At 42.7% G+C, this 25,578-nt stretch overlaps 1 protein-coding gene and 1 non-coding gene across 19 annotated transcripts in view; one reads left to right on the plus strand and one right to left on the minus strand.

The window, feature by feature from the left end:
• Positions 1 to 1,231: 1,231 nt before the first annotated feature.
• On the plus strand, positions 1,232 to 1,304 carry Trnaa-ugc (transfer RNA alanine (anticodon UGC)). The gene has a single exon. It is a non-coding gene; the product is annotated as a tRNA-Ala (tRNA).
• A 233-nt stretch (positions 1,305 to 1,537) lies between these two features.
• Positions 1,538 to 25,578, minus strand: part of Ttll5 (tubulin tyrosine ligase like 5) — a 265,849-nt gene continuing 241,808 nt past the window's right edge. For 17 of the 18 annotated variants that reach the window (XM_046440809.2, XM_046440808.2, XM_046440806.2 and 14 more), the window contains one exon: positions 1,538 to 3,000. In XM_046440809.2, the coding sequence (XP_046296765.1) occupies positions 2,978 to 3,000 (23 nt within the window). In that variant the 3' untranslated portion in view covers positions 1,538 to 2,977. The remainder of the gene's footprint in view (positions 3,001 to 25,578) is intronic. The other variant, XR_009226355.1, reaches the window with a different exon arrangement.

A 25,578-nucleotide genomic window follows, 5' to 3' on the forward strand; every position in this document is an offset into this window, starting at 1 on the left:
GGACTTTGGGAAAAGAACCACTAGTGCTCTTTTGAGGTCACAGATCCCAGAGCAAGGCAGAATTCGGCTATGGCACTGGTGTCCACCTTGTGAGTGTGCAGAGTGAGGAACCACCTAGCAGCTCCTAAAAACCACCTGCCCCCCGTGAGCTCACCTTAGCACTTGGAACAGTCTCTCTGAAGCACAGTTTGCGTGTTGAAGGATACACACCATAGGCTCAGGCGGTTTGTGGGTACAGGCCTCTGCCTTTCTGCTCCTCCGACTTTGGTCACCAGGAGTTCTTTTCTGGCTCCATGTGTGCCCAGCCAATTCTCCAGGCTTCTCTCTGTCTTCATCCTGTGTCTTTCACTGTCCTTCAGAGGGGCTATAATGTGTCCCTGCCCTAAATCCTGATGTGGGAGCGAGCTCCATCTTACCTTTGGAGCCAGTGGGGTAGAGAGGGTGGTCTAGGAGGCCAGCTGTAGCTGGTATTATCCCAAATGTCACAGTGCATTCACTTGTGGCTGCCATTCTCAAATTTCAGTGAGCCTGAGAATCACCTTTGTGTTTAGGGAAAATGTACAATTCCAGGCTGCAGCTCAAGAGCTGGCTTTATGAATGGGGCAGGGTTCAGGATGCCTAGGAACTGCATTCTGAAAAGTGGTGTGTTATATCTGACATTACAGGGCCTTATTTGGGATTTCAATAAGAAGCAAATAACCTTTTTGACCTTAGACTAAATCTCTGTTTTAATCCAACCTCATAGAAAACCATTAGCACAGCTGGTGGTCCATCCTAATGAACCAACACAACTAGATGTGTTTCCTGAAGTATCCCAAAGAAAACAGAACACACTGCAATTCCAAATGTTTTCTTTTCTTTTCTTTTTCTTGGTACTAGGGATTGAATCCAGGGGCACTTTACCACTGAATTATATCCCTGGCCCTTTTTATTTTAAGACGGGGTCTTGCTAAGTTGTTGAGGCTGGCCTTGGACTTGAGATCCTCCTGCTTCAGCTTCCCAAGTAGCTGGGATTATAGGAGAGCACCACTGCACCCAGCCCAAATATTCTTTGTCAGAAAGCTACTCCTCCATTAAGCAGCTGATAGGGATACGAGCAGAGTCTAGTGTCCAGCCTCCCCTTTCCACATTATCACTTACAGGCACTACAGACACTAGGACCAATGTCTCCAAAAATACATGCTAGTTTTGGGGAAGGGTACAGTGACATTGAAAAATGATACCTAGGATTGGGGATATAGCTCAGTTGGTAGAGTGCTTGCCTTGCAAGCACAAGGCCCTGGGTTCAATCCCCAGCACCACCACCACACACACACACACACACACACACACACACACACACACACACAAAGATACCTCTATTGGAAGAAGGCTTCAATAATCTGGTTTGTTACCAATAAAAATGAGGGGACATGGGTACAGGAAGGGAGGTCAGGAATCTGGTCTTAGCACCTGGTCAACACACAGCGAATGAAGAAAGATATTAATTTGAGCATTTAAGTCTGATTAGTTATGTAGCCAATTCCCAGTATCACAGTTGCTTTCAAAGTTCTTTTATTAGACTCATACCCTCTTACCCCTTTCCACAAGATTCATTTGGTGAGTTTCTCTAAATCCCTTATTTCCCAACTCTATATATCAGCAGGAGATTGTGGAGGGAGGAATTCTAATTTGTCTCTTAACCAACTCCCAAACAAGTGAGCAGAGTTATGATGGTTCTCAAACCATGATCCAGGAGTCCCGGGAACATGTGGAATGAGACCTCAACCTGCACAGGCACAGTGCTTCAATGTGCCCAAAACCTTTTTTTTTTCAGTCCCCGAGAAGTCAATAAAGTCCCTTTTAATCTCTGTATGTCACTTTCTCTTTGGATTTCAATGCTGAGCTTATAGGACCTTGTAGAAGGCCCAGATTCTGGATTCTAAAGTAACTCCCCAGGACAGCTAGGTCAAGCCTGTGGCCCGGTTCTCAGCCTGTTCTCCAGCAAAAGCCAGAGTGAGGACCTAGGGAAGGACAGCAGAGGCCAAGTGCCACGTGGTCCAGGCAGAGCTGCTCTGTCCACATGGACTTTGAGGGAGGTGAAGGGCAACTGGACAGAGTCACATGCCACTAGAGGACCACAGGGGCGAGCCTCCAGCTGCAGCCTGGCTGTGGAGAATCTGTACACAGGGCTTCCCAGGTGCTGCCCTGGGGAACAGCCTGACACACCATCTGCTGAAACACAAGTTCTTGAAAGCTTCCGTTTCTAACATGAAATTGAAAAAATTGTCCAGCAATGGAATGAAATGAGAAGTTGGTTCTATTTCAGTCTTGATTGTGAATACTGATTGTTGGGAATTAGTAAATAAAAAAAAAGAAAAGAAAAAAAATAGAATTACTTTATTAATCTTAGAAATCAGTAATTCCAAAGGGTGCCTTTACCCTGGCTCATGTCAGCGGCGGGCCAACTTGCCTCCACGCTCTGGGAAACGGGTGATGTGCGCTGCCTTCCCCAGGACCCCCGAAAGGGCAGAACAACTCTGGTAGGTACTGCTATTAGGGCTTTAAGCTTGTACAAAGCAAACAGAGCTCAATACTGCAACCTGGAAAAGAAGAGGAAGCAAGATGCGAACAGCCAAAGAGCCTCTTTTATATCATCTCTGTGTGGCAGCAGGAAAGGGACAGAGGAGACCTGAGCAGGCTGGGGGGGGGTGAGGGAAGGTGAAGACACACGTGTGCTTGGATGAGTAGAGAAGGCCTCAGTTGAACGTCCCCACTGCCAAGTTCCACCCAAACCCAGAGGTTCTGTTCTCCTGTTGTCCCAGTCAGTGTCTCGCTTGGCTGATGGCCACCATCTACTGCCACTTCTGCTTGAAGGCCTTGGGGACTCTGAGGCAGCAAAAAAATACTATGGACCCCTGGCAGCACTGGCGGATGCTTCACCCTCAGTCACGCGCCCAGGAGCAGTGGACAGGTTCTTCCTCTGTGCATTCGCGGTTCATCTGTTAGTGTGAGCAGGATCTGGAAAGAGAATGCCAACCACTGAGTGACCGGGAGAGAGCGGCTCATGGCTTCCCAGCAATGGATGGTTTTCCTAAAGAAGTGCCGCCCGAATGTTCCCCTGGAAGAACAAAACTCTTGTTTTAACCACTTTTGCTGGAAACCTTCCTAAAACATTTGATTTGCTGATGCTTTTTTGATAGTCTTCTTGGTTTTGTGTTTTTCTTTCTCTTGTAAAAAACTGTATTTTAGCTTATCTATTTATTTTTAAGACTCCACGCGGCTGGAGGTGTGACTCAGTGGTAGAGCGCTTGTGAGGCACTGGGTTCGATTCTTAGCACCACATCAAAATAAAGAAAGATACTGTCCATCTGCATCTAAAATAAATAAACCTACAATTAAAATAAACAAACAAACAAATAAACAAATAAATAAGAGTCCAGGCCTCATTATGTTGCCCATGCTAGTCTAGAACTGCTGGGTTCAAGTGACCCTCCTGACTCAGCCTCCCAAGTAGCTGGGACTACAGGAGCTCACCACCAGGCCCAAAGCCTGGGCAAGACAGTGAGACCCTGTTTCAATCCATCCATAAACAAAGCCCTTGATTCTCAAATATGTTCATCTTTTCTAGAATCTCAGAGTCAGCGTTAGCATTTTGAGCTGCATGGAAAACTGTATGATTCCGTGTGTTTTGAGATTTTCAAAATCTTTCCTCAATGTCAGCCTGTCAGATAATGCTGTGTGTTCTACCCCCGTGCCTGCCTCCCCATGTCTCCCCACCACCTCAGCATCCCTGCTAGACCCGCTCCGTTCTTTCCCATTCCGACTATCCTTCCCTTGTTTTTAACAGTGTTTGATCACCACGCCCACGTGTCCCTAGGTAACGTTTGGTGGGGTTCTTAGTGGTTTGGGTTTACAGTGCTCCTGTGGCTCCGTCTCCGTGGCCCAGTACGCCCCTGGAGCCCCTGGGCACAGCTCTGGGTTTACAGAGGAGAGGAATGCAAGGTCATCCACCTTGCTTCTTCACCTCTCTAAATGACAGTCCACGCTCTCTGCGACAGGGACTGGGCTTCCCTCACTTTCTCTGCATCCCTTACAGGTAGAGAAAAGGCCCTGCTCAGTTTACAGTTTTTGGTGACTCAAATGAGTTTACATAGAAAGGAAAAATGAGTTTTTCGCATCTCACTGTGTTTAGCTGGCGTTTTCCTGCTAGGAAGGAGGCCGAGCCTCTTTTCAGGTGTCTCCTGGGCATGTGTGTTTCCTCCGTGACATGCCTGGAGTTGCCTTGTTTATTTTCCTGTTAAGTTATTACTGCTTTTTAAAAGCAGCTTTATTGGGAGAATTCACATATCATACAATGTGCTCATCTAAGGTGTACAATTCCACAGCTTCTACTATGTTTAGAGTCGCACCTTTATCACAAGTTCAGAACGTTTTCATTACCCTCCAAAGACACCCCGTATCCCTTAGCCATCACCCCTCTACTTCTCATGCTCCAGACTTAGGAAACCACTAATCGACTTTCTGTCTGTGTAGAATTCGCCTACTCTGGACATCTTAAATAAATGGAATCACACAACACACGGTCATTTGTGACTACCATCTTTCTCTTTCTCATAATAGTTATTTTTTGGGGGGTGGGTACCAGGGATTGAATCCAGGGGCACTTAACCACTGAGCCACATCCCCAGCCCTTTCTATTTTTTATTTTGAGACAGGGTCTTGCTAAGTTGCTGAGGCTGCTTGGAACTTGTCGTCCTCCATCCTCGGCCTGCACCATGCATGCACCACCATGCCTGGATCACATAATGTTTTAAAGTTCCTCCACACTTTGATACACATTCATACTCTATACCTTTTTATGGCCGAATAATATTCCATTGTATTTATATGCTACATTTTATATATCCATTCACTAGTTATGGACACTGGGGTTGTTTCTACCTCTTACCTATTATCAATTATGCTGCCATAAATAAACATTATGTTTAAGTTTTTATTTGAACACGTTTTCATTTCTTTTGAGTATAAGTCTAGGAATGAAATTAATTGCTTGGTCATATGGTAGCTCTATGTTTAACTATCCGAAGAAATGCTCAACTTTTCAAAAGTACCATTTTATATCTCCTATATTTGTTATCATCTCTTTTTGATTCTAGTCATTCTAGTGGGTAAGAGTATATCCTGCTGTGGTTTTGATTTGCATTTCCCTAGTGGCTAACGATATTGAGAACCTTTCCATGTGCTTGTTGGCATTATATCTTCTTTGGATAAATGTCTGTTCAGATCCCTTTACTTATTCAAACAATTTTGTCTTTTTATTATTGAATTGGCAAGGTTCTCTGTATAGTCCACGTTCATACGTACGTGACTGTCACATCCATGATTTGTTCTATTTTCCCCCAGTCTGTGTGTTGTTGTTTCACTCCCTTTGAAGCACAGACTGCTGTCTTTTTTACCTTGTTGACAATGCTTTTGCTACCACATCTAAGGAACTGCTTATTGACTTGCAGGAGTTCTTTGCTTAATATTTAGACACTGATCTTTTGGTTCTACGTGTTACAAATGTCTTCACCTAATTTTAAAAAATTGTTTTATGATTTATTAATTTGTAAGGAAATTCCTACTCAGACTGCATTTAGATATATACTTTAACAAACAGTCTTTTCAGAAAACAATTTTTTTTGTGTGTGGGGTACTGGGGATTGAACCTAGGAGGGCTCTACCCTCAAGCTACTTCCTGAGCCCTTTTAACATATTTTTAAAATTTTGAGACTGGGTCTTGTTAAGTTGCCCAGGTTGGCCCTGAACTTGTGATCCTCTTGCCTCCCTCTCTAAGTAGCTGGGATTACAGGTGTGTGCCACTGTGCCTGGCTAGAAAATGATATTTAAAAAAAAGTTTACACTTCTGAACAATCTGGGCATTACAATAAATCTATGATGGTCAATTTAAAAAAAACCCACATTTTAAAAAATATACAATTTCAATTATACACACAGAAAATAGAGAGTTTAATACACTTCCTGTTCCCATCTAGCTGTAAGGGTCCCGGCCTGTTGCCTAGGCTGGCCTCCCACCCTGGTCCTCGGCCTCAGCCTTCTGGGTGGGTGCCCACCACTGCGTCAGGCTAACAGTTTCCTCTCTCTTTGCGTTGTTTTCTGGAACAGTTTCAAAGCAGATGCAAGATCATTCATTATTAAATATTTCGGAATGTGACCTTAATGGATACAGACTAAATCCATGGTATCTTTGTGGTGTCTTAGATGGTCTTAACTCTAATAAAGTCGAATTTATCAATTTTTACCTTTACGGTCTGCACTTTTTGGTGTAATTTTAAGAAATCTTTCTTTATATTGTGGTCATAAAGATTCTGTATTATAATGTCTTCTAAAAGATTTATATTTTTGCTTTTTCATACTTACATCTTTAATCCAACCTGAGATTATATATTCAGTGTAAAGCTCAGATCTAATTTTTTTCCTACACAATTACTAATTGTCCTAACGTTATTCATAGAAACATATGTCCGTTCTTCCTCTGACTGAAACACCTCTTAGTCTTACATTGCTTCCATTTAGGAATTAGTTTTAGATTTCTCCATTTTATGCCAACACCATACAAGTATTTTAGCTTGATAATTCTTTTCTGAAAATTTTAAATTTTTTAATAGTTCACTTAGTTATACATAATATACAGTTTTTAACATAATTATACAAGCATGGAATATAATTTGTTCTAATTCAGCCCCCAGTACTTCCCCTTTCCATTCCCTTCCTTCTACTTGATTTTCTATTTATTTATAGTTTAAAATTTTTTCCTACTATCTTTCCTATTCCTATCCACCCTCCTTCCCTTTATTTCCCTTTGTCTAATCCACAGAACTTCTATTCTTCCCCTCCCCGATTGGATTGTTGTGTGTTAGCATATGCATATCAAAGAAAACATTTGACCTTTGGTTTTTGGGGATTGGCTTATTTCACTTAGCATGATAGTCTCCTAATAAATCCATTTACTGGCAAAAGTAATAATTTCATCCTTTCTCATGGTTAAGTAATATTCCATTGTATATATATATACCACATTTTCTTTATCTATTCCTCTGTTGGAAGGCACCTAGGTTGGTTTCATGGCTTAGCTATTGTGAATTGAGCTGCTATAAATATTGATGTGGCTGTGTCATTGTAGTATGCTGATTTTAAGTCCTTTGGGTATATGCTGAGGAGAGGGATAAGTGGTCAAATGGTGGTTCCATCCCAAGTTTTCTGAGGAATCTCCACACCTTTTACCAGAGTGGTTGCAACCATTTGCAGTCCCACCAGCAATGTATGAGTGTGCCTTTCCCTAACATCCTCGCCAACACTTATTGTTACTTGTATTCTTGATAACTGCCATTCTGATTCTTGTCATTTAGTTAGGGCAAGTCACACATAGCACCCTACTTCCATCCCCATTCTTTAAGAGTATAAGAGTAATTCTTTTTTTCCTTCCATATAAATTTTAGAATCACTCTGTCAAATTTCAAAAAAAAAAAAAAAAACTTAACACCTCCTGGAATCTATAGATCACTTTTGTTAAGTAGCTACTCTGTTCATTCTGGCAGCTGTATAAACCATGTAAAGTTGAGATCAGTATCTTGACCCTCTATTGTACAACAGCAAGTGAGACCACTTTAACTCTGATCATTCCTCCCCTTGATTTACGTGGAATTATTTGGATGCTTGTACTTTCCCATTCCTCTAATCCATGAGAACATTATCATCATTTTATTGTCCTTATCTTTCCACATTCTTTGCTCATAATTCCTCCTGCATCTCAGACCTTTCCTCTGGTATCACTGTTTTCTGAATGAAACATGCTCTTCAGACTCTGCTTTGGGGATGGCCTACTAGTGACGAACTCCTTTGAACCTTATGTGTTGCAAAATGTATCTCATCCTCACTCCTGAAGGGTATTTCTGTTTGAGGTACAGTTCTGGCTGGTAATTACACATTCCGTGGCTTTTCCTTTCTACTTACTACTGAGGAATTAATGGTCAATCAGATTGGCATATTCCTTGGGAATCCCCCTGCTTTCTCTATCTGTTCTGACCTTGTTGTCTTGCGTTCCAGGATGATGTGTCTTTTGTGATTCATTGCAATATGTATTCTTTCACTAGTTCTGGGAAGTTTTTAGCCATTATCTTTTCAAATACTGTCCCTTGCCCATCTTTTCTTTCCAGAACTCTAATTATATAGCCATTAAGCTTTCTCAATGGGTTTTCTGCTTTTTTTCTCCCCTGTGTTCTATTCCAGATAATTTCTTTAATTACATCTTTGAGTTCATTAAATCTCTCTTCAGCTGAGTCTAATTTACAATTAGGTCCACCCACTGATTTTTAAACTATAATAATTATTATATTTTTTAATTCTGAAAGAGTTACTTAGTTCATTTAAAATATGCATGGTCATAATCTTAATCTCTTCGTTTTACTCATATTTGTATTACAATTTCTCTAGTACATGATAAAATTTCTCTAGTACATGATAAAATTAATTTTGCATTTTAGTTTTTTCAAGTTCAATACTGTTATCTGTCGTTTCTGCTGGCTCATGGGTATTATTTCCTTGCTTGTTTTGTTATCTTAAAGTATAACCTCACATTTCTTAGAACTTTACCTGTGGGATTATTTGAGGTTTGGGTTTCAACCCAAACCTCAAATAATTCCCACAGGTAAAGTTATTCCTCTAGATAAAATACGGATTTGATTCTGCTAGATGCCTGGGTCCTTGTCAGTTTGAGACCACCTTAAACTAAATTTTTAGTCTGAAGTTTTCAGGATACCTAGAGAATATGAATTCATACTCCAGGTGAGGGCAGCCTGTGGTTACAGATTATCAGAGGAGGTTCCCCTAATCCCCTTCTCCACAGGCACCAAAGTCAAGATGGGCTATTTTCTTTCAGTGCCTGAAGGAGTAAAATGGAGTGAAAAGGAGGCTTCATTCTATCCTAGCTGTTTCAAATTCTCCCCCCCCCTCTCTTTCCCAAGGATTGTACCCAGGGGCACTTAACCACTGAGATCCCCAGCCCTTTGTATGTTTCCTTTTGAGACAGGGTCTTGCTAAATTGTTTAGGGCCTCACTAAATTGCTGAGACTCGCTTTGAATTCATAATCCTCCTGCCTCAGCCTCCCAGGTCGCTGGGATCACAGGCCTGGCCGTGGTTGACTTTTATATGAAGACTGCAGCCCAGCCTTTGAGGGCCCATCCTTATATGATGGGTCTCCTATGACTCCACACATTGGGGTTTGTTTGTTGTCCCTAACACCTGTGGTAATTCTGATCCAGAGCCACTTCAATCCACTCTCTTGCCTGATAATCCAGTGATGGGACTTATTAGAGGAAAAAAGAAATACAGACAATTTCACATACTGCCTTTCTCCCACTTTTGTTAAGTAGCTACTCATGGCCTTTAAGGTCATGATGGTAGACTTGCGCACGTGCTCGCTCTCTCCCTCCTTTCTCTCTCTCTCCCTCTCTCGTGTCTCTCTCTCTCTCTCTCTCTCTCTCTCTCTCTCTCTCGTCTCTCTCTCTCTCTCTCTCGCTCTCTCTCTCTCTCTCTCTCTCTCTCTCGGTAGGTCTTCAATACCAGCCACTAAAGTTCCCCATTTTCTTCATTTTTTGCCTTCAAGTCCTAGCCTGGAAATTAATTGATTGATTTTTTTCTTTCTTTTTTGGTCAGCTGTGTACGAATATAACTGTCCTTGATAAGCTGAGTTATGTTTATAAATAAATGGAGTTGCATCTTATTTTAGTTCTAAAGTCAATAAGCAACACAAACAAAATATATTCTGAGTCACCCTTAAACACCTCACAGCACCTATGAAATGCCTATACCAGTTTGGCCATTTCAGAGTCCTGTGAACCCCTTTTTCCTGTAGCCTGCTGCTGTTCTCTGGACACCTGGCTTGTTTTAGGGCCACAGTGAATGAACATATTTTTAGACACTGTGATCGACATTCTCCAAGGTGAACTGCACTCAGGATCACCTCAACATGGAAACCTGTGCAGAATGCGCAGGTTCACACTTTACGCTCAGCAAGGAGAACAAACGCCCTGAGAGGAAAGGCAAAGACTCTTCAAAATGATCAAAATCGTCGTTTTTTCCAAGTTTGGAGGGACCATGGGAGAGATTTTGTCTTGCCTGTGGTAGCGGGGACTGAACTCAGGGGCACTCGACCACTGCGCCCCATCCTCAGCCCTGTTTTGTATTTTATTTAGAGACAGGGTCTCACTGGGTGGCTTAGCACCTCGCCCATGGCTAAGCCTGGCTTTGAACTTGCAATCCTTGTGTCTCTGGGGTTACAGGCATGTGCCACCGCACTCGGCTTTTATCCCTCCTTTTAAGTGAATAATAAATAAAATTAAAAATTTAATTTTAGATGGGCATGGTGGCCCATGCTTGTAATCCCAGCGCCCTGGGAGGTTAAGGCAGGAGGTTAAGGCAGGAGGTTAAGGCAGGAGGTTAAGGCAGGAGGATGGCATGTTCAACGCCCCCCCCCCCCCCCCCCCCGCAGGGAACTTAGGGAGACCCTGTCTCAAAATAAAAAATATAAAGGGCTAGGGAGGAAGCTCAGTGGTAGAGCACTTGCCTTGTATACACAAGGCTCTGGGTTTAATCCTAATATTGCATAAACAAAATAACTTGATTTTTAAAGTTACCTAAATGCAAAGACTTGTTTTGTTTCTCAAAATTGTCTCTACAGCTTTCCCACAGAAGGCCCGGGCAGTCTCTTCTGGTTTGATGAGAAAGGAAGTGAATGAAGCAATTTATTTATATCCTGAGTGACATTAGTAGAAAGGGACAGCTGGGGAGTGAGGGCCAACCTGCTGGCCCCTCACCTTCCTGGGCACCGCTCCAGTATGTAGGAATGAACAGGGCAGGCGCAGGAGAATCAGATCCATTTCACGAAACCCTGCCCGGGTGACACAAAGGCGCCGGGCACAGCTGCAAGGGGTTTGCTCAGAGCAAAGGCAGCCCCTGGGTGACACTGAAATGCAGCTTTGGGGCAGGGAGCTGCTGACCACAGCAGCACCGCAGAGCAGAGCGTGTGTGTCCTTCCAGAGACCCCTTCAGATTGCTAACGAACACGTGTGGTTCACGACGGGATGTCAAAACCAACAAGATCAAGTGTCCAGCTATGGGGGAGGATTCGCTTTCTATTTTGCAAATGAGTTTTGATCATTTTAATAAAATGCAACTTTAAGGAATTCTACTATCGTCGTTTTTATACAATAAGCCTAATTCTTCTAAGAAAAATGCATATAACTTATTTCTGAAAATATATTTATTTAACTCTTACAAACACAAAAAACCTACATTTCCCTTTTCTGGTTCAGTTTCTTATTATAACAAAGCAGTGGATGGGCGCGATAAAATTACATACTGGAACACAGAGAGGTCAACTTTTTAAAAAACATTTTTTCCCATGCTGGAGATTAAACTCAAGGCCCCATGAATGCTACGCAAGTACTCTGCCACTGAACTACACCCCCTGCCTTTTAAAACTTTTTGTTTTGAGACAGGGTACCCAGGGTGGCTTTGAACTTGCCATTTTCTTGCCTCAGCCTCCCAAACACAATTGCACCCAGCTGAAACATGTTTTCTTTTTGTAACTGTATTCAGATAGGGACTATCCTAAGGGCAGAGCAGACCATTTAAGATGTTTGACAGCTGTTTTGCATGAGGAAATTTAACAACTACACTTGATGAAAATTTAAAAATTGCAAGGCTGATCTAGATCAAAGTTCTCATTCTGTGATCTAACTACCATGGTAGTTTTGAAGCACAATCCACCTATCTATTATATTTGGTCAATATATCTAGATTTACCAAAAAATGACTCAGTCATTCCAAGGAAATGACTTATGAGAACTTCTTTACTTTCTTAAGAAGATTAGTTTGCAGAGAGCTCTGGTAATGGAGAGTAGCACAGTAAACAATGAATGCAAGGGGCTTTAATCTAATTTCTGCCTTTCCCTTGTCTCACCTTGGGGCTTTAATACTACTAATGATCACTGTTTCCCGCTGTCTGTAGAAAATCTTTGGGGTTTTAGAATGGAGTCTTACACAGTTTTGAGTTCTAAAGAACAGGCTGACATTGGTAGGGATTTTATCTGTTCCAGAACAATAACTTCTACCCAGAGAAATGTTCAGCCTGGTCTTCCCAGAGGAGATGCAGCACTGGTGGGTTACAGGGTGCTGGCTGCCAGTTCTATGGATCAAAAGAGCAAACCTTCAACTATGAGGAAGAGCAGGAGTAAGGAAGGAACTTGGACTGGGGTGGTGGCTCAGTGGTAGAGCGCTTGCCTAGCATGTGTGAGGCACTGGGTTGGATTCTCAGCACCACGTATAAATAAATAAAATCAAGTCCATTGGTAACTAAAAATATATTTTAAAAAGATAGACTACTTAAAAGAAAAAAAGAAGGGACTCTAGACAGTGGCTTTGAAACTTTTTTTGGACTGTATAGTAAAAAAATACGCCACTGAACAACTGCATTCATATCTTTATGACTCAAATAGAATTCTCACACTACTTTATTATACACGGATCCTGGTGGTTTTCTTTCTACTCCATTCTGTTCCACTGGGGAGGTGGGGCAGTTGGTGACTCTGCCCCCTCCTGTGCTAGTAAATGTTTAAGGGCTTTAGATGGTAAAACAAAAGTCCCAACTCTGTGTTGTTGGCTGATTTCCACCCCAACTGAGCTCAAAGAACTAACGTGAAGCTTCTGAAGGCATAGCTGGGAAGGGACAAGTACCGCCACCTCTCCGGAGCCTACATGTGACTCATTAAATTCATTTGATGGCTCACTAGTAGGTCGGGTCCCAGGTTTAAGACCTACCATTCTACCCTGCATTCTACCATTTCCTACTATTCCAGAGGGAGTGAGAGGGGCCAGTACACACTGTAGGCAGGCAGGGCGTGCCTGGAGGAAGCAGGTCTCTGGGGAAAAGCCCTCAGGACTACACTTATCCCGGGCTCCTTCCTCCCTCCCTGCATCTATGAGCAGAGCAGCTTTCCTCTGCCACACCTTTCTGCCACGAAGTTCCTGCCTTAGAGCCTTTGACCATGGACTTAAACCTCTGAAACTGTGAGCCAAAATAAAACCTTCCTTCTCTAAATTGTTCTTCGCAGGTTATTTGTCACAGTGAGGAAAAGCTGACTAACACAGGGGCCACTCTGGTCTCTACTAGACCGAGTTGCTAGTGCTAGTTGGCATTTGGTAGAAAATTAATTTTGGAACTATTTTCTCAAGAGAACCACAAAAAGGAATATGTAAGTCTCAGGTGAAAAAAAAAAAGGGAAGTAAGAAATATTCCTCATGTAATTGTTGTGGTGAATAACTAACAATTATGTAAAAATTATAGCACCTGGGTATAGCAGGTGCTCAATAAATAGAGATTACCATCAAGATCATTTGATTTTTTTTTCAAACTGTAGTAAAAAAAAGGAGAAATAGAAAACTCAAATTACTGTATGAGACAATATAGCATGAGTTTAAATCATTGAGGAGTTTACATCACTAATTGAGGAGTTTATAACATTTCTTCTAGGACTCTTAAAATTCCTATTTGTGTTGTTTAAAGGTGATCCATGAGTGAATTTTTTAAAAGGCCAAACAATACCCCAGGGCATTCTTTTAGCCTTGACTCTGGTCTCCACCACAGACTCTGCCTGGTATTAGGGTTTGAGTACTTATGTGTACGCATCCTTTTCAGGGCAGTCTATGCAGACATATGCATATATATATATATATATATCAATGCATCCCAAAAATCATCCCTTATTCACAGAAACATCTACTTCACAAGAACTCTTTAGGTAGCCCATAGAAATGCCCAAACCCTAAGACACCTGCTTGGTGGTCTGGTGAGACCCTCCCCTCCTCTTTCTCTCTGGTTCCACAGCTGTTTTTGTAGAAAAGGTTTAGCAGTTTAGTGGGAAAGAAAATACTCTCAAGAGGAAGAGAAGAGGAGAGGGGGTTGTCTCTAAGGGGAATTGAAACCACACGCCCGCTTTGTTCCACAGTTTTAGTGGGGGGTTCCACAGCTTTTTGTAAGAAAAACTGAAATGGACCCTAGAATCAGCCTGTCATCTTGTTATTGCAACTAGGAGATAACAGGAAATGACTTCTTCCTCTCTTAAAATGAAGGCTCACCTACAACAGTTCCTCTAGCAGGAGTTAATTTATTGAAGCGTATTATTTGGAGATGTAGTGGTCTGAAAAGCAAAGGTAAAATTTTCCCCTGGTATTAGCATCACTTAGGAAACACAAAAGAGCCCCGTTGGTGAAAGAAGTTTGACTTTGGCTGAGATCTGACAGCTGGGCCACATAGATGCTGATGGTTAGACAAACATTAGACAATCAAACTGACAATGTTACTAATTTTAGAGGCTACCGTGATTGGGAACCCAGTGTACTTTCTGGGGAATCAGATGTCAGCTCGCTATCTCCACAAAGCAGATGTCCTTTGGATTCTTTGAACTAAAGCTTGGGGTTCAGCCATCACCAGTCTCTTGTCAAGTTCTTCCTATAAGTTCGCAAAGGCTTCTGAATATGTCTGCTATTTTATATTTATCATCCAAGCTAATCCACACAGCCCTTCATCATTTTTCTTACTCTTCCCTGGTTTCCTAAGCTGTCTCGTCTCTGGGGATCACCGCGTGCTGCACGCCCACCTCCCACCCGTTCCCATCTATCCCCCTTTATGTCCACGAGCCACGAGAATGATCAGTTTCTCAACCTCTTCTGACCTGTGTTCCAACAGCTGAGAAGATTCTCTTCAGTTTTACTTTCTGTAGTTTGTTTTATGAAAGCTATAAATTTCTTTGCACTCTCCATACATAAAATTATATTAGAGTTTGACTCCAGTTTTTAAAACTTATGATACCCCTCCTCTTTCCCGTCTCTCCCGTGTGGTATGCACACCCCTGGCTGAAAATCACTGTATTACACTTAGACTTAAGGATTCAATGGACCATTTCTCTTCAGCCTGGTCCATAAAATGCTCTTGTTCACTCTCAAAAAACCTCAACCTAAATGGTACGATAGTCTACAGATGAACCCAGCCAAGGTAGCCATGTATTTGGTGACGTTGAATCTACTTGATTGTATTAAAATTTCCAAACTGTTAATCTCTTATTTTTTGGTAGGGGAGCACCAGGGATTGAACTCAAGGTCACTCAACCACTGAGCCACATCCCCAGCCCTATTTTGTATTTTATTTAGAGACAGGTATTCACTGAGATGCTTAGCTCCTCATTTTTGTGGAAGCTGGCTTTGCACTTGTGATACTCCTGTCTCAGCCTCCCCAGCCACTAGAATTACAGGCATAGACCACTGTGCCCAGCTATGCTTTATTTTAAATTTTTTAAGAAACTAAAAAACAAGGCCATTGTGAGAGTATTCTATAGGACGGCCTCCGGTGATTCTTAACTCCTGGTATTCACACCCCTTGAATGTGTACTGGACTTTTCTTCTAAGAAAGAGAACCCAGAAAAAGTTTTGGGATGTTACTTCCAGAATTAAGTTATAAAAAGATTATGGTTTTGGCCTTGGGTGCCTTCTCATTGCCTCATGGCCTGCTTGCCCAGGGGAGACCAGCTACCATGTCACAAGGCAGCTGTATTAGTTTGCTAGGGCTGCTATAACAAAATAGCACATCCTGAGTAGCTTAAATAACATAAGTTCATTTTCTCTTAGGTTCTGGGCTAGAAGTCCAAGATCAAGGTGTTTCCCAGTTAGTCTTTCTCCTTGGCTTCTAGATAGCTACTTGCTCATTGTGTCCTTATGTGTTTTTTTTCTTTGTGTACCCACATTCCTGGTGTTTCTGTGTGTCCAAATTTCATTTTCTCATAAGAAGTCAGTTTGGATGACGACCCAGCCTAACAGTAGAATTTTAACTTAATCACCTCTTCAAAGGTGCACCTCTGAATACAATCACATTCTGAATATTGAGGACTACAGCTTTGACATACAAATTTTGTGAGGACACAAATTCAGCCCATAAAAGCAGACTTTGGAGAGACCCAAATGGAAAGGGGCTTGCTAACCACCATGCCAGTGATCATGCAAGCAGACGCCCACTTCACCCTTCAGAGGAGATCACACTCCCAGCTGACAGCAGGACTGCAACTTCGAGAGACCTTGGCCAGAGGTTCCCAGCTAATTAGGAAGCCTGACCACAGAAACTGTGAGACAATAAATGTTGACAGAACCAAAATTTTGGGGTAAAATTTTTTATGCAGCAATAGATAACTAATATAACCAATAACCTCACCTATCAACAACTACAACTGTGGAATTAACTGGAATTAACTGCATGAAGATGTGTCTACTTGAACTTTTTCATTAACTGGGGTTAAAGTCAAATATGTCTTTATTTCAAACCTTGATACAAATGAAATCAGTGTACTTTTCTGCCAAAAGTAACTGAGTCTTTAATGACTGAAGACTAACACTGCTGTAGGTGTCACTTGATAGTAAAAAGGGCCAACAAGAACACTGTCACATGCAATACCTCATCTAGCTTTCACAGTGACCCATGAAAACAACACTACAACTATTTTAATTCATGTGTAAGCAAAGCATATAACATATAATAGGTCTTAAACATTATTTCCAAATGAAAGTATTTCCATTTCACAAGGACAAACCTGAATCTAGAGAGGTCAGCTAAGGTGTGAGATTGCACAGCTGCTAAGTAGCAGGTGGGGGAGGAGAATCCAAATCCAAGAAGCTTTCTGCTCCACCATCTCCCCTTAGGTATTAGCTGTCTGCATCACTTTTCCTTAAAGTTATGGGTAAAAACATGTAAGAACATAATACAAGTGTTTTGTTAACTGACATTTTTACTTTTTTCCAATGTGGGCTGTGCTGGGACGAACAAGTAGACAGAAGCAAATAACTACATTCTTTTTTTTTTCCAAACTTTTATTTGTTCTTTTCAGTCATACATGACAGTAGAGTGTATTCTGACATATCATACATACATTCTCGTGGTTGTACATGATGTGGAGTTTCACTGGTCACGTATTCATATATGAACACAGGAAAGTTACGTCGGATTTGTTCTACTGTCTTTCTCATTCCCATCCCCTGTCCCTTTCCCCATTCCTCCCTGTCCAATCTGGTGAACTTTCACACAACCGACCCGGCCCCATTGTGAGTTAGCATCTGCATATCAGAGAGAACATTCAGCCTTGGTTTTTTGGGATTGACTTATTTCACTTAGCATGATAGTATCCAGTTTCATCCATTTGCAGGCAAATGTCATAATTTCATTCTTCTTTATGGCTGAGGGATAGTCCACTGTGTATATGTACCACATTTTCTTTATCCATTCATCTGTTGAAGGGCATCTAGGTTAGTTCCCTAGTTAGCTATTGTGAGTTGAGCTGCTATAAACATTGATCTGACTGCGTCACTGTAGTACGCTGATCTATGTCTTTGGGTATACACTAGGAGTGGGATAACTGGGTCAAATAGTGGTTCTATTCCCAGTTGTCTGAGGAATCTCTAGTACTGCTTTCCAGAGTGGTTTCACCCATTTGCAGTCCCACCAGCAGGGTATTCGTGAACCTTTCCCCCACATCCTCACTAACATTTATTGTTACTTGTATTCTTGGTAATTGTCATTCTGACTGGAGTAAGATGAGATATTTTTCATACATTTGTTGATCATTCATATTTCTTCTTCTGTGAAGTGTCTGTTCAGTTCCTTTGCCCATTTATTGATTGGGTTATTTGGTTTTTTTGGTGTTAAGTTTTCTGAGATTTTTATATATTCTGGAGATTAGTGCTCCATCTGAGGTGCAGGTGGCAAAGATTTTCTCCTATTCTGTAGGCTCTCTCTCTTTTCATATTCTTGACTGTTTTCTTTGCTATGAAGAGGATTTTAAGTTTGACACAATCCCATTTATTGATTCTTCATTTGATTTTTTGCGCTTTAGGAGTCTTGTTGAGGAGTTTGGTTCCTAAACTGACATGATGAAAATTCAGGCACAGGGTCCCTGGTCTAATGCCTAGGTCCTTGAACCACTCTGAGTTTTGTGCAGGGTGAGAGACAGGATTCTAATTTCATTTTACTACATATGGATTTCCAGTTTTCCTAACACCATTTGTGCAAGCAACTACATTCTAAAAATATTCAGAAATATGGGCACACATATTCTAGCTTGCTACTGAGTTCATTCTAGAATATTTGTACCTAACTCTCCTAGTGGATGTAATGCTCTTAGCTGATTAAAGACTTTTATGTACTTTAATAATAGACTCATATACCTAGTCATATATGAGTGAAGTAGCACAGCCTCTTAATACCAAGGAAATGTGATTGCAAAAGTAAGCAGAGTTTCTGTTTCCTTTTAGAAGTCCAAGGGACAAAAAGAAGTATAGAAGCAGTTATTAAAACACTCACAGGGGTTGGGGTTGTGGCTCAGAGGTAGAGTGCTCGCCTAGCATGCCTGAGGCACTGAGCTTGATCCTCAGCACCACATAAAAATAAAATAAAGATATTGTGTTCACCTAAAGCTAAAAAATAAATATTAAAAAAACTCACAGTAATTTACAGGGAATGAACACTGTTTAGATGATCTTAATACTAACCAGAGACTTATTTGATAAATGTTAAATATTATAATATCAATAAAATTTATCTTTTATCCTACATTCACTTACCCAAAATCTACTAAATGTCCAGTGCTGGGAAAAGCATTGATGATGCAGAGGTGAATACCGTAATTCCTCATCTCTTTATAAATTCACATTGCAGGTAGACGCCAGCAAGTCAAAATCAAATAAATCAAATAAAATATTCTATTCCAGAGGCAGGGTCAGGGTGCTTCAGGAGTGATGGTAAGAGACAGGATTTCTAGAAAGCAAATATCTTGTGCAACAGTAGGGAAGCTGGAGACAGCATGGCGGACCATCTAGAATGACTGGGATTTAAAGGTATGGCTGGGGAAGATGGGAAGAGAAAGGGCAGACCACGAGGGCTTTGGTAACCCCAGTAGGAGTTTGCACTTTCAACAGAGGCTTGAAGACTGTTCAGTAGGGAAGCATCACAATCTCGTTTGTTTGTTTTTGGTACTGGGGAATGAACTCAGGGGCACTCAGCCACTGAGCCACATGCCCAGCCCTTTTTTTGTATTTTATTTAGAGAAAGGGTCTCACTAAGTTGCTTAGTGCCTCACCATTGCTGAGGCTGGTTTTGAACTCGTGATCCTCCTGTCTCAGCCTCCCAGGCCGCTGGGATTACAGGTGTGCAGCACCACACCTGGCCCAATTGTTTTTAAAGATCACTTTAAAAGCTGCAAGGAGGGGAACAGTGGGCTAAGACTGAGGGTGAAGAGATCAGTACGGAAAGCTTTTGTAGTAATTCAACAAAAAGTGATTATGCACTAAGGCACTGGGTAAGAAAGAGACTGGACCTGACATTTCAGAGTTATTAAAGGGGAAAGTATAATTATTGATAACCATCGGAGGTGTTGGGGAGGGGAGGAGCTAGAAAGACTCAGGTTTCTGACTTCTAGGGAGAGGTCACAGGAGGAGGGGGCTGAGGGGATGACAAGTTCAATTTGGGATGCTTGAGAGGCCTGTGTGACCAGGAGATGCCTAGAGGTGGCTGGGATGGAGAGCCAAAGAGAAGCACGGGCCAGAGAAGGGCTGCTGTGTCCGTGTCTAGGAGTGTGGTGCCCCCAGAATTGGGCAGTGAATAACCTGCCTGGCTGGAGGTTCAGGGTGAGACTGTCCTCCATACAGGAGGTCAACTGGAAAGAAGGGAGAGGACCAAGGACAGGATCCTAGAGAATAATGAAAATTCCCAAGTAAGCAAAGGATGAGAAACACAGAAAGGGTGGCACAGGGTAAGCAGCATTTCTCAGAGGACTTGACTGTGGAGGCCTGTCGGTTATGAATGCACTTCGGGAAACATGGCTCTAACATAGCCGAGGACCCTGCGCCCACAGAGCTTTGGTGACCGACCTCAGGGCACACAAACAATAGCCTAGTTGAGATGAGAACCAGTTTTTCTGATTTTAAATTGGGTCCTCTTCATCACCCTGCTGGTATGCGACTTACTCTTTGTTCTAAACCCTTCACGGAGAGGGCAGAGCCTAACAGTGATACCACTGATCCACAGAAATTCTGACTTCCGGGATGTAGAGATTCCCTCCTTTGGTAGCAATGACAAGATGATCTCTCTGTGAGCCGTCAGCTGCTCTGTGGCCATGAAATAAACTGGGATGGTGGGGAGGGGGCAGGAGGAGGAGCTCCTGGGATGCTTTAGGATGCTTAAAAGAAAAATGGATTAATGCCGAGGATAATTCCTGAACAGATGTGAAACCGAATACTTCATATCACGATACTGCCCTCACTCTGGAAGGGAAATGAAATAGCAGGATTAGCCTACTCTTCATCTGACCGTGCTTTGTTCCTTTCAGAACTCCCATGACCAGGGCACATTCCGCTTCCTGCTCCTCCCTTCTTACAGCAACTAGGGGAGAGCCCTGGGCGGGGAAGAGGCTTCCCTTCCTTCCACCCCTCACCAGGCACGGCCCTCCCTTTACCCCAGGACAGGCGGGTGCCCTGTCCAGGGCCATCAGGAAGTGGTATTTACAAATGTCATTTAGAATGCTGATATCGATCTGGGGGGAGGGAGAAATTACAGTTTAATTACAGTGCTCTCATACAGACCAAAAACTGACTCATAATATTTTTTCTTCTCTTCATAAAAGCCAGGTTTTGTGAGATGGATGAGTTTTTAAGTAAAACCCTAACATCTTAATCAGGTAATAACAAGTAAAGCAGAAACACACATAGAGTCCACACCCTGTATATTACACACGTGCGCATGTGTATTTATATATTTTCCCATTCATCCAAAGGTGCTGGAGCTATGATCTAATAACTCAAGTGTCAGTGCATAAACTCTTCTATGAGAGACAAAAAGGACTGAAGTTTGGTTTAGCTAAGAAACGCTGTGTCCCTAATGATACTGGCAGCAAGGCCAGGATTTCAGAGGGAGCTAGGGAGCAGTCACCTCCTTTTCGGGACCAGGCTTGATTGGAAAGGGTTAGCCCAGACACGACCTCTGGTGCTCCCTGGAAATGAACACCAAGAGCATCCTGGCCAGCCAGGGGCTGGGTCATTTCAGGTATCTCTAAGAGTCACCTTTCAAAGCCCAAACCACTTGTTCATTCATATCACAATCAGGCAAGGGACTGTGTCAAAGGAGGGGTGCCCAGGAGCTGCAGAATTAAAGGGATTAACAAAGGGAGAGGAGCAACGGGTGGCAGTGCCTGCCTCATCTGCAGCTGCTCTTGTGGATTTGGAGCACGAGGTGAAGCTTAAGGGCCTGAAACTATAGTCAAGGTCCTCCTTGCCCTGTGCAACAGAAAGACTCTGGAGCCTGACACCTTTAGGTCGGGCCTAGGGACAGCTGCCAGCCTCCAAGTGCACCACCTTCCTTGGAAGCATGAAATGTGAAGGGCAACCTTGGGACTCAAGTCTCTCCGCCTAAGATCTTATAGCACTCCTGCTGCTCAGGAGCTGGTCAGACGCCTGTTGAATTTATTAGCCTTTTAAGATTGAGATACATTTTATATCTAAATAAAATCCACCATGTAAAGCCTACAATTTGCCAGGCGCAGTGGCGCATGCCTGTAATCCCAGTGGCTTCTGAGGCTGAGCCAGGAGGATCGTGAGTTCAAAGCCAGCCTCAGCAAAGTGAGGCGCTAAGCAACTCAGTGAGACCCTGTCTCTAGATAAAATACAAAACAGGGCTGGGATGTGGCTCAGAGGTCGAGTACCCCAGAGTTCAGTCCCCAGCACCCCCGTCCCCCAAAAGCCTACAGTTTGGTGACCTGGGTTGTGTAAATCACCACGATCTAATTCTTAACCATTATTTTCATTATTCCAGAAAGAAACCCCACTTCCCATTTCTTTCCCTAATCCCAGTCTGGGACATTCACTAATCTACTTTCCGTTTTTATGGATTTTCCTATTCTGGATATTTTACACAGACATCATGTGGCCTTTTGTGACTAGCTTTACGTGCATGGCATAACACTTTCAAGGTCCACCCATGCTGTAGCCTGTGTCAGCACTTGACTCTTTTTTTGTAGCTGAATACTATTTCACTGTCTGTATATACATTTTGTTTGTCCATCATCTGGTAGACATTAGGTTGTTTCCACATTCTGGCTGTTACGAGGAATGCTGCTATGTATATTCATACACCCACATATACGTGGACATATGTTTTCATTTTTCTTAAATATATACGTAGAAGCTGTATTGCTGGGTCATATGAAATCTGTATGTTTAATTGAGGAACTGCCCAACATTTTTTTTCAAAGCAGCTATATCTTTTTACACTGCTACCATCAGTGTATGAACATTCCAATTGCTCGACATCCTTACCAACTCTTATTATCACCTATCTTTTGATTACAGCCATTTTAGTGGGTATGAAGTGGTATCTCATTGTGCTTTTGATTTGCATTTTCCCAATGACACATGTTGTCTTTAATTTTGTACTGTGATACAGCTACATCCCTAGGCCCTTTAAAAAATTTTTATTTTGCAACAGGGTCTTGGTTAAGTTGCCAAGACTGGCCTCAAACTTGTGATTCTCCTGCCTCAGCCACCTAGCCGCTAGGATTACAGATATGTGCTGCCATGCACCTGGCATCTTTTTAGGTACCAAGTGGCCATTTATCTATCTTCTTTGCACCAACATCTATTGAAATCCTTTGTTCATTTAAGAAATTGGGTTACTTGTCTTTTGATTGTTGAGCTGTAGGAGTCTGGATTATATTCCGGATACAAGTCCCTTGCAATATATATGATTTGCAATGATTTCTCTCTTATTCTACAGACTGTCCTGAAGCACACAATGCAAAAATTCTGATGAGTTCCAATCTCTCTGGTTGTGTTGTTGCATGTGCTTTATGGTGTCATATCTTAGAAAGTGCTGCTTAGTCCAAAGACATGTTGATTTACTCGTAGGTATGTGTCTAGGAATTTTATGGTTTCAATCCTTCAGGTCTTTTATCAATTTTGGGTTAACTTTTGTGTATGGTGTAAGGTAGGGGTCAAACTTCATCCTTTTGCATGTAGATAACCAATGTCCCAGTGCCATTTGTTGAAGAAACCGTTCTCTCTACACTGTATTGTCTTGGCACCCTTGTTGAAAATCAATGTCCACAGATGTATGAGTTTATTTCTGGACACTTTATTCTACCTATCTAGTCTATGTCACAATGTCTTGATTACTGGGGCTTTTGTGTTCACTATTAGTTTTTAATGCTGTTTAAAACTCTGGCTCAGTACTGCTCAGTCGACTGCTATTTTGGATCATCCATGCTGTTCCAGGTCTCAGTGCTATTCTTTTTGGAGAACCTCCACAAAAACCTGAGTACAAGGAAGCTTTTCATTAAATGAAACAAGAGTCATTAAGAACCTCTCTCAGTCTTTTCTTTTTTCCTTTGGCCGAACTAGGGATTGAACCCAGGGGGTGCTCTACCACACGGCTATATTCCCAGCTATTTTCTTAGTTTTTGAGACAGGGTAATTTGTTAAGACTGGCCTCAAACTTGGCGATTCTCCTGCCTCAGCCTCCTGGATAGCTGATATAGGTGTACGCCACTATACCTGGCCTTCTGTTTTTAAAACAGCTGTACTGTGAACAAAATCCTGAGATAAAACTTGGAGGGAGAATTTCATATGGTTAAAAATATTATGCTTGGGCTGGGGATGTGGCTCAAGCGGTAGCGTGCTCGTCTGGCATGCGTGCGGCCCGGGTTCGATTCAGCACCACATACAAACAAAGATGTTGTGTCCGCCGAAAACAAAACAATATTAAAAAAAAAATTCTCTCTCTCTCTCTCTCTCTTTAAAAAAAAATTATGCTTATGTCTACGTAATTTAAGAGTCCACATAATCATTATTCTGTTGCAGGATAATCAAGAGCAAGTAGTAAATAACTTATGTAAATAGATGTGGTGTGTCATAATTTTATGCAGTACCTAGAACAAACATCATTTTCATTAACATGCTTAGTTTGTTTTTCCCTCTAGGGCTCATTTTTTTCCATCTTCCTCATTTACAGTGGCCATGCTATCTCTTCTAGGAAGATGAGGATTCTCAAGTGTTTCTGAAATCTCCACGTAATAGCAAACCCCCAAAACCCTGTATGCTAGGAGCTGGGGCTGGAGCAAACTAGGGTCAGGACATGGAGTTGGTCTCTGTAGCAGTAATGAAGCTGGTGGCAGAGGCGCTGCCAGAGCCATGCACTCCATCCGCAGGGGGAGGAGACGCTGGAAAGAAAACATGCTGAGACAGAACCAGAGAGGCCTTCCAACAAGCGTTCTCCCCTTCTTGCTCAAGAAAAGAGCCCGCAGAGGCAGTGTGCCCAGCGAGAAGACCACCTCCCTGGTCCTCCCTGTTGCTAGGGAGAAGCAGGCAGGGGAGCCGTGCTGGCCAATGACATTATGTTTGTCAGAACTGCTAGGCTCCCAAGGAAGCTTTTTAAAAGGAGGACAGATTGAGCTGGCATCTGTCTTTTGCCCGTCTCCTCTTCCTCCCTGGAACATGGACACAGTGCCAGTAAAAACACTACCATCTTATGACCAAAAACCTGAAAGCTGATGCTTTAGGGTTAGTAGAGCAGAAAGACAGGAGCCGGCCCAGCGGAGATGCCTCTGAAGAGCCGCACCAGCCCTGGACTTCCTGTCTCCAGCTTCTGGACATGTGAGAAAAACAAGCCCCTGACTACAGACTGCCTTGGAGTGGTGGGGTGTCTGCTGCCTGCCTCCAAGGAATGCTCTCCTAACTCACCCAGGGGTGTTCCCAAGCCCTCCTGCTTTTGCTTTGCCTTCCCCTCCCCCTCTGCCCCCCCCCTTCTGGGAGGCCTCCCTTCCTTGCTTCATCCACATCCAAGTTCCTTCGGCCAATCACAACTGCTGGCCCTAAAGAGGCGGCTCAGGAAGTGTGGGGAAGACTACCACCCCCATCGGGGCACTGAGGCAAAGGCCCACCTTGTGCCGTAGCCTCCCTTTTCCAGGTCTGGCTCCATTCAAATGAGGGAAAGTTATATGACTGGATTACAAGGCCAGCCTAACCGGCCACAGCCTCACACAGCCAGGACTCCCTGGGGAGGACAGGAGATAAGGACCAGACACGGTGGGGAGGCGGAGGCTGCCGCCTGACCAGCAGCTACTTAGCTCCATTAGGAAAGGAAACTGATAAAACAGAATCACCTCCGCTGGCCCAGAGTCTGGACATTAAGAGGCAGTTTATCAGAATCTGGAATAAAGCTGCCTGCGTTAGAATTTTAGCTCCACCACTGACTGTGTGGCTTGGACAAATTACTTAACTTCTCTCAGCCTCAATCTTCTCTGATGCAAAATTGAGATAATAAAAACAATGAAATCCCCCATTTTTGTAGGGTGAAAGCATCGCACACTCAATCTGCAATCTTTTTATCTATTTATTGCTGTGCTGGGGATGCTAAGTGAGTGCTCTGTCACTGAGTGACATCTCCAGCCCAATAA

Source organism: Marmota monax, unplaced genomic scaffold (genome assembly GCF_021218885.2).
Source record: "Marmota monax isolate L192 unplaced genomic scaffold, Marmota_monax_Labrador192_F-V1.1 WCK01_AAM20220418_F8-fsc00017, whole genome shotgun sequence".
In the NCBI taxonomy this organism is placed as follows: Eukaryota; Metazoa; Chordata; class Mammalia; order Rodentia; family Sciuridae; genus Marmota; species Marmota monax.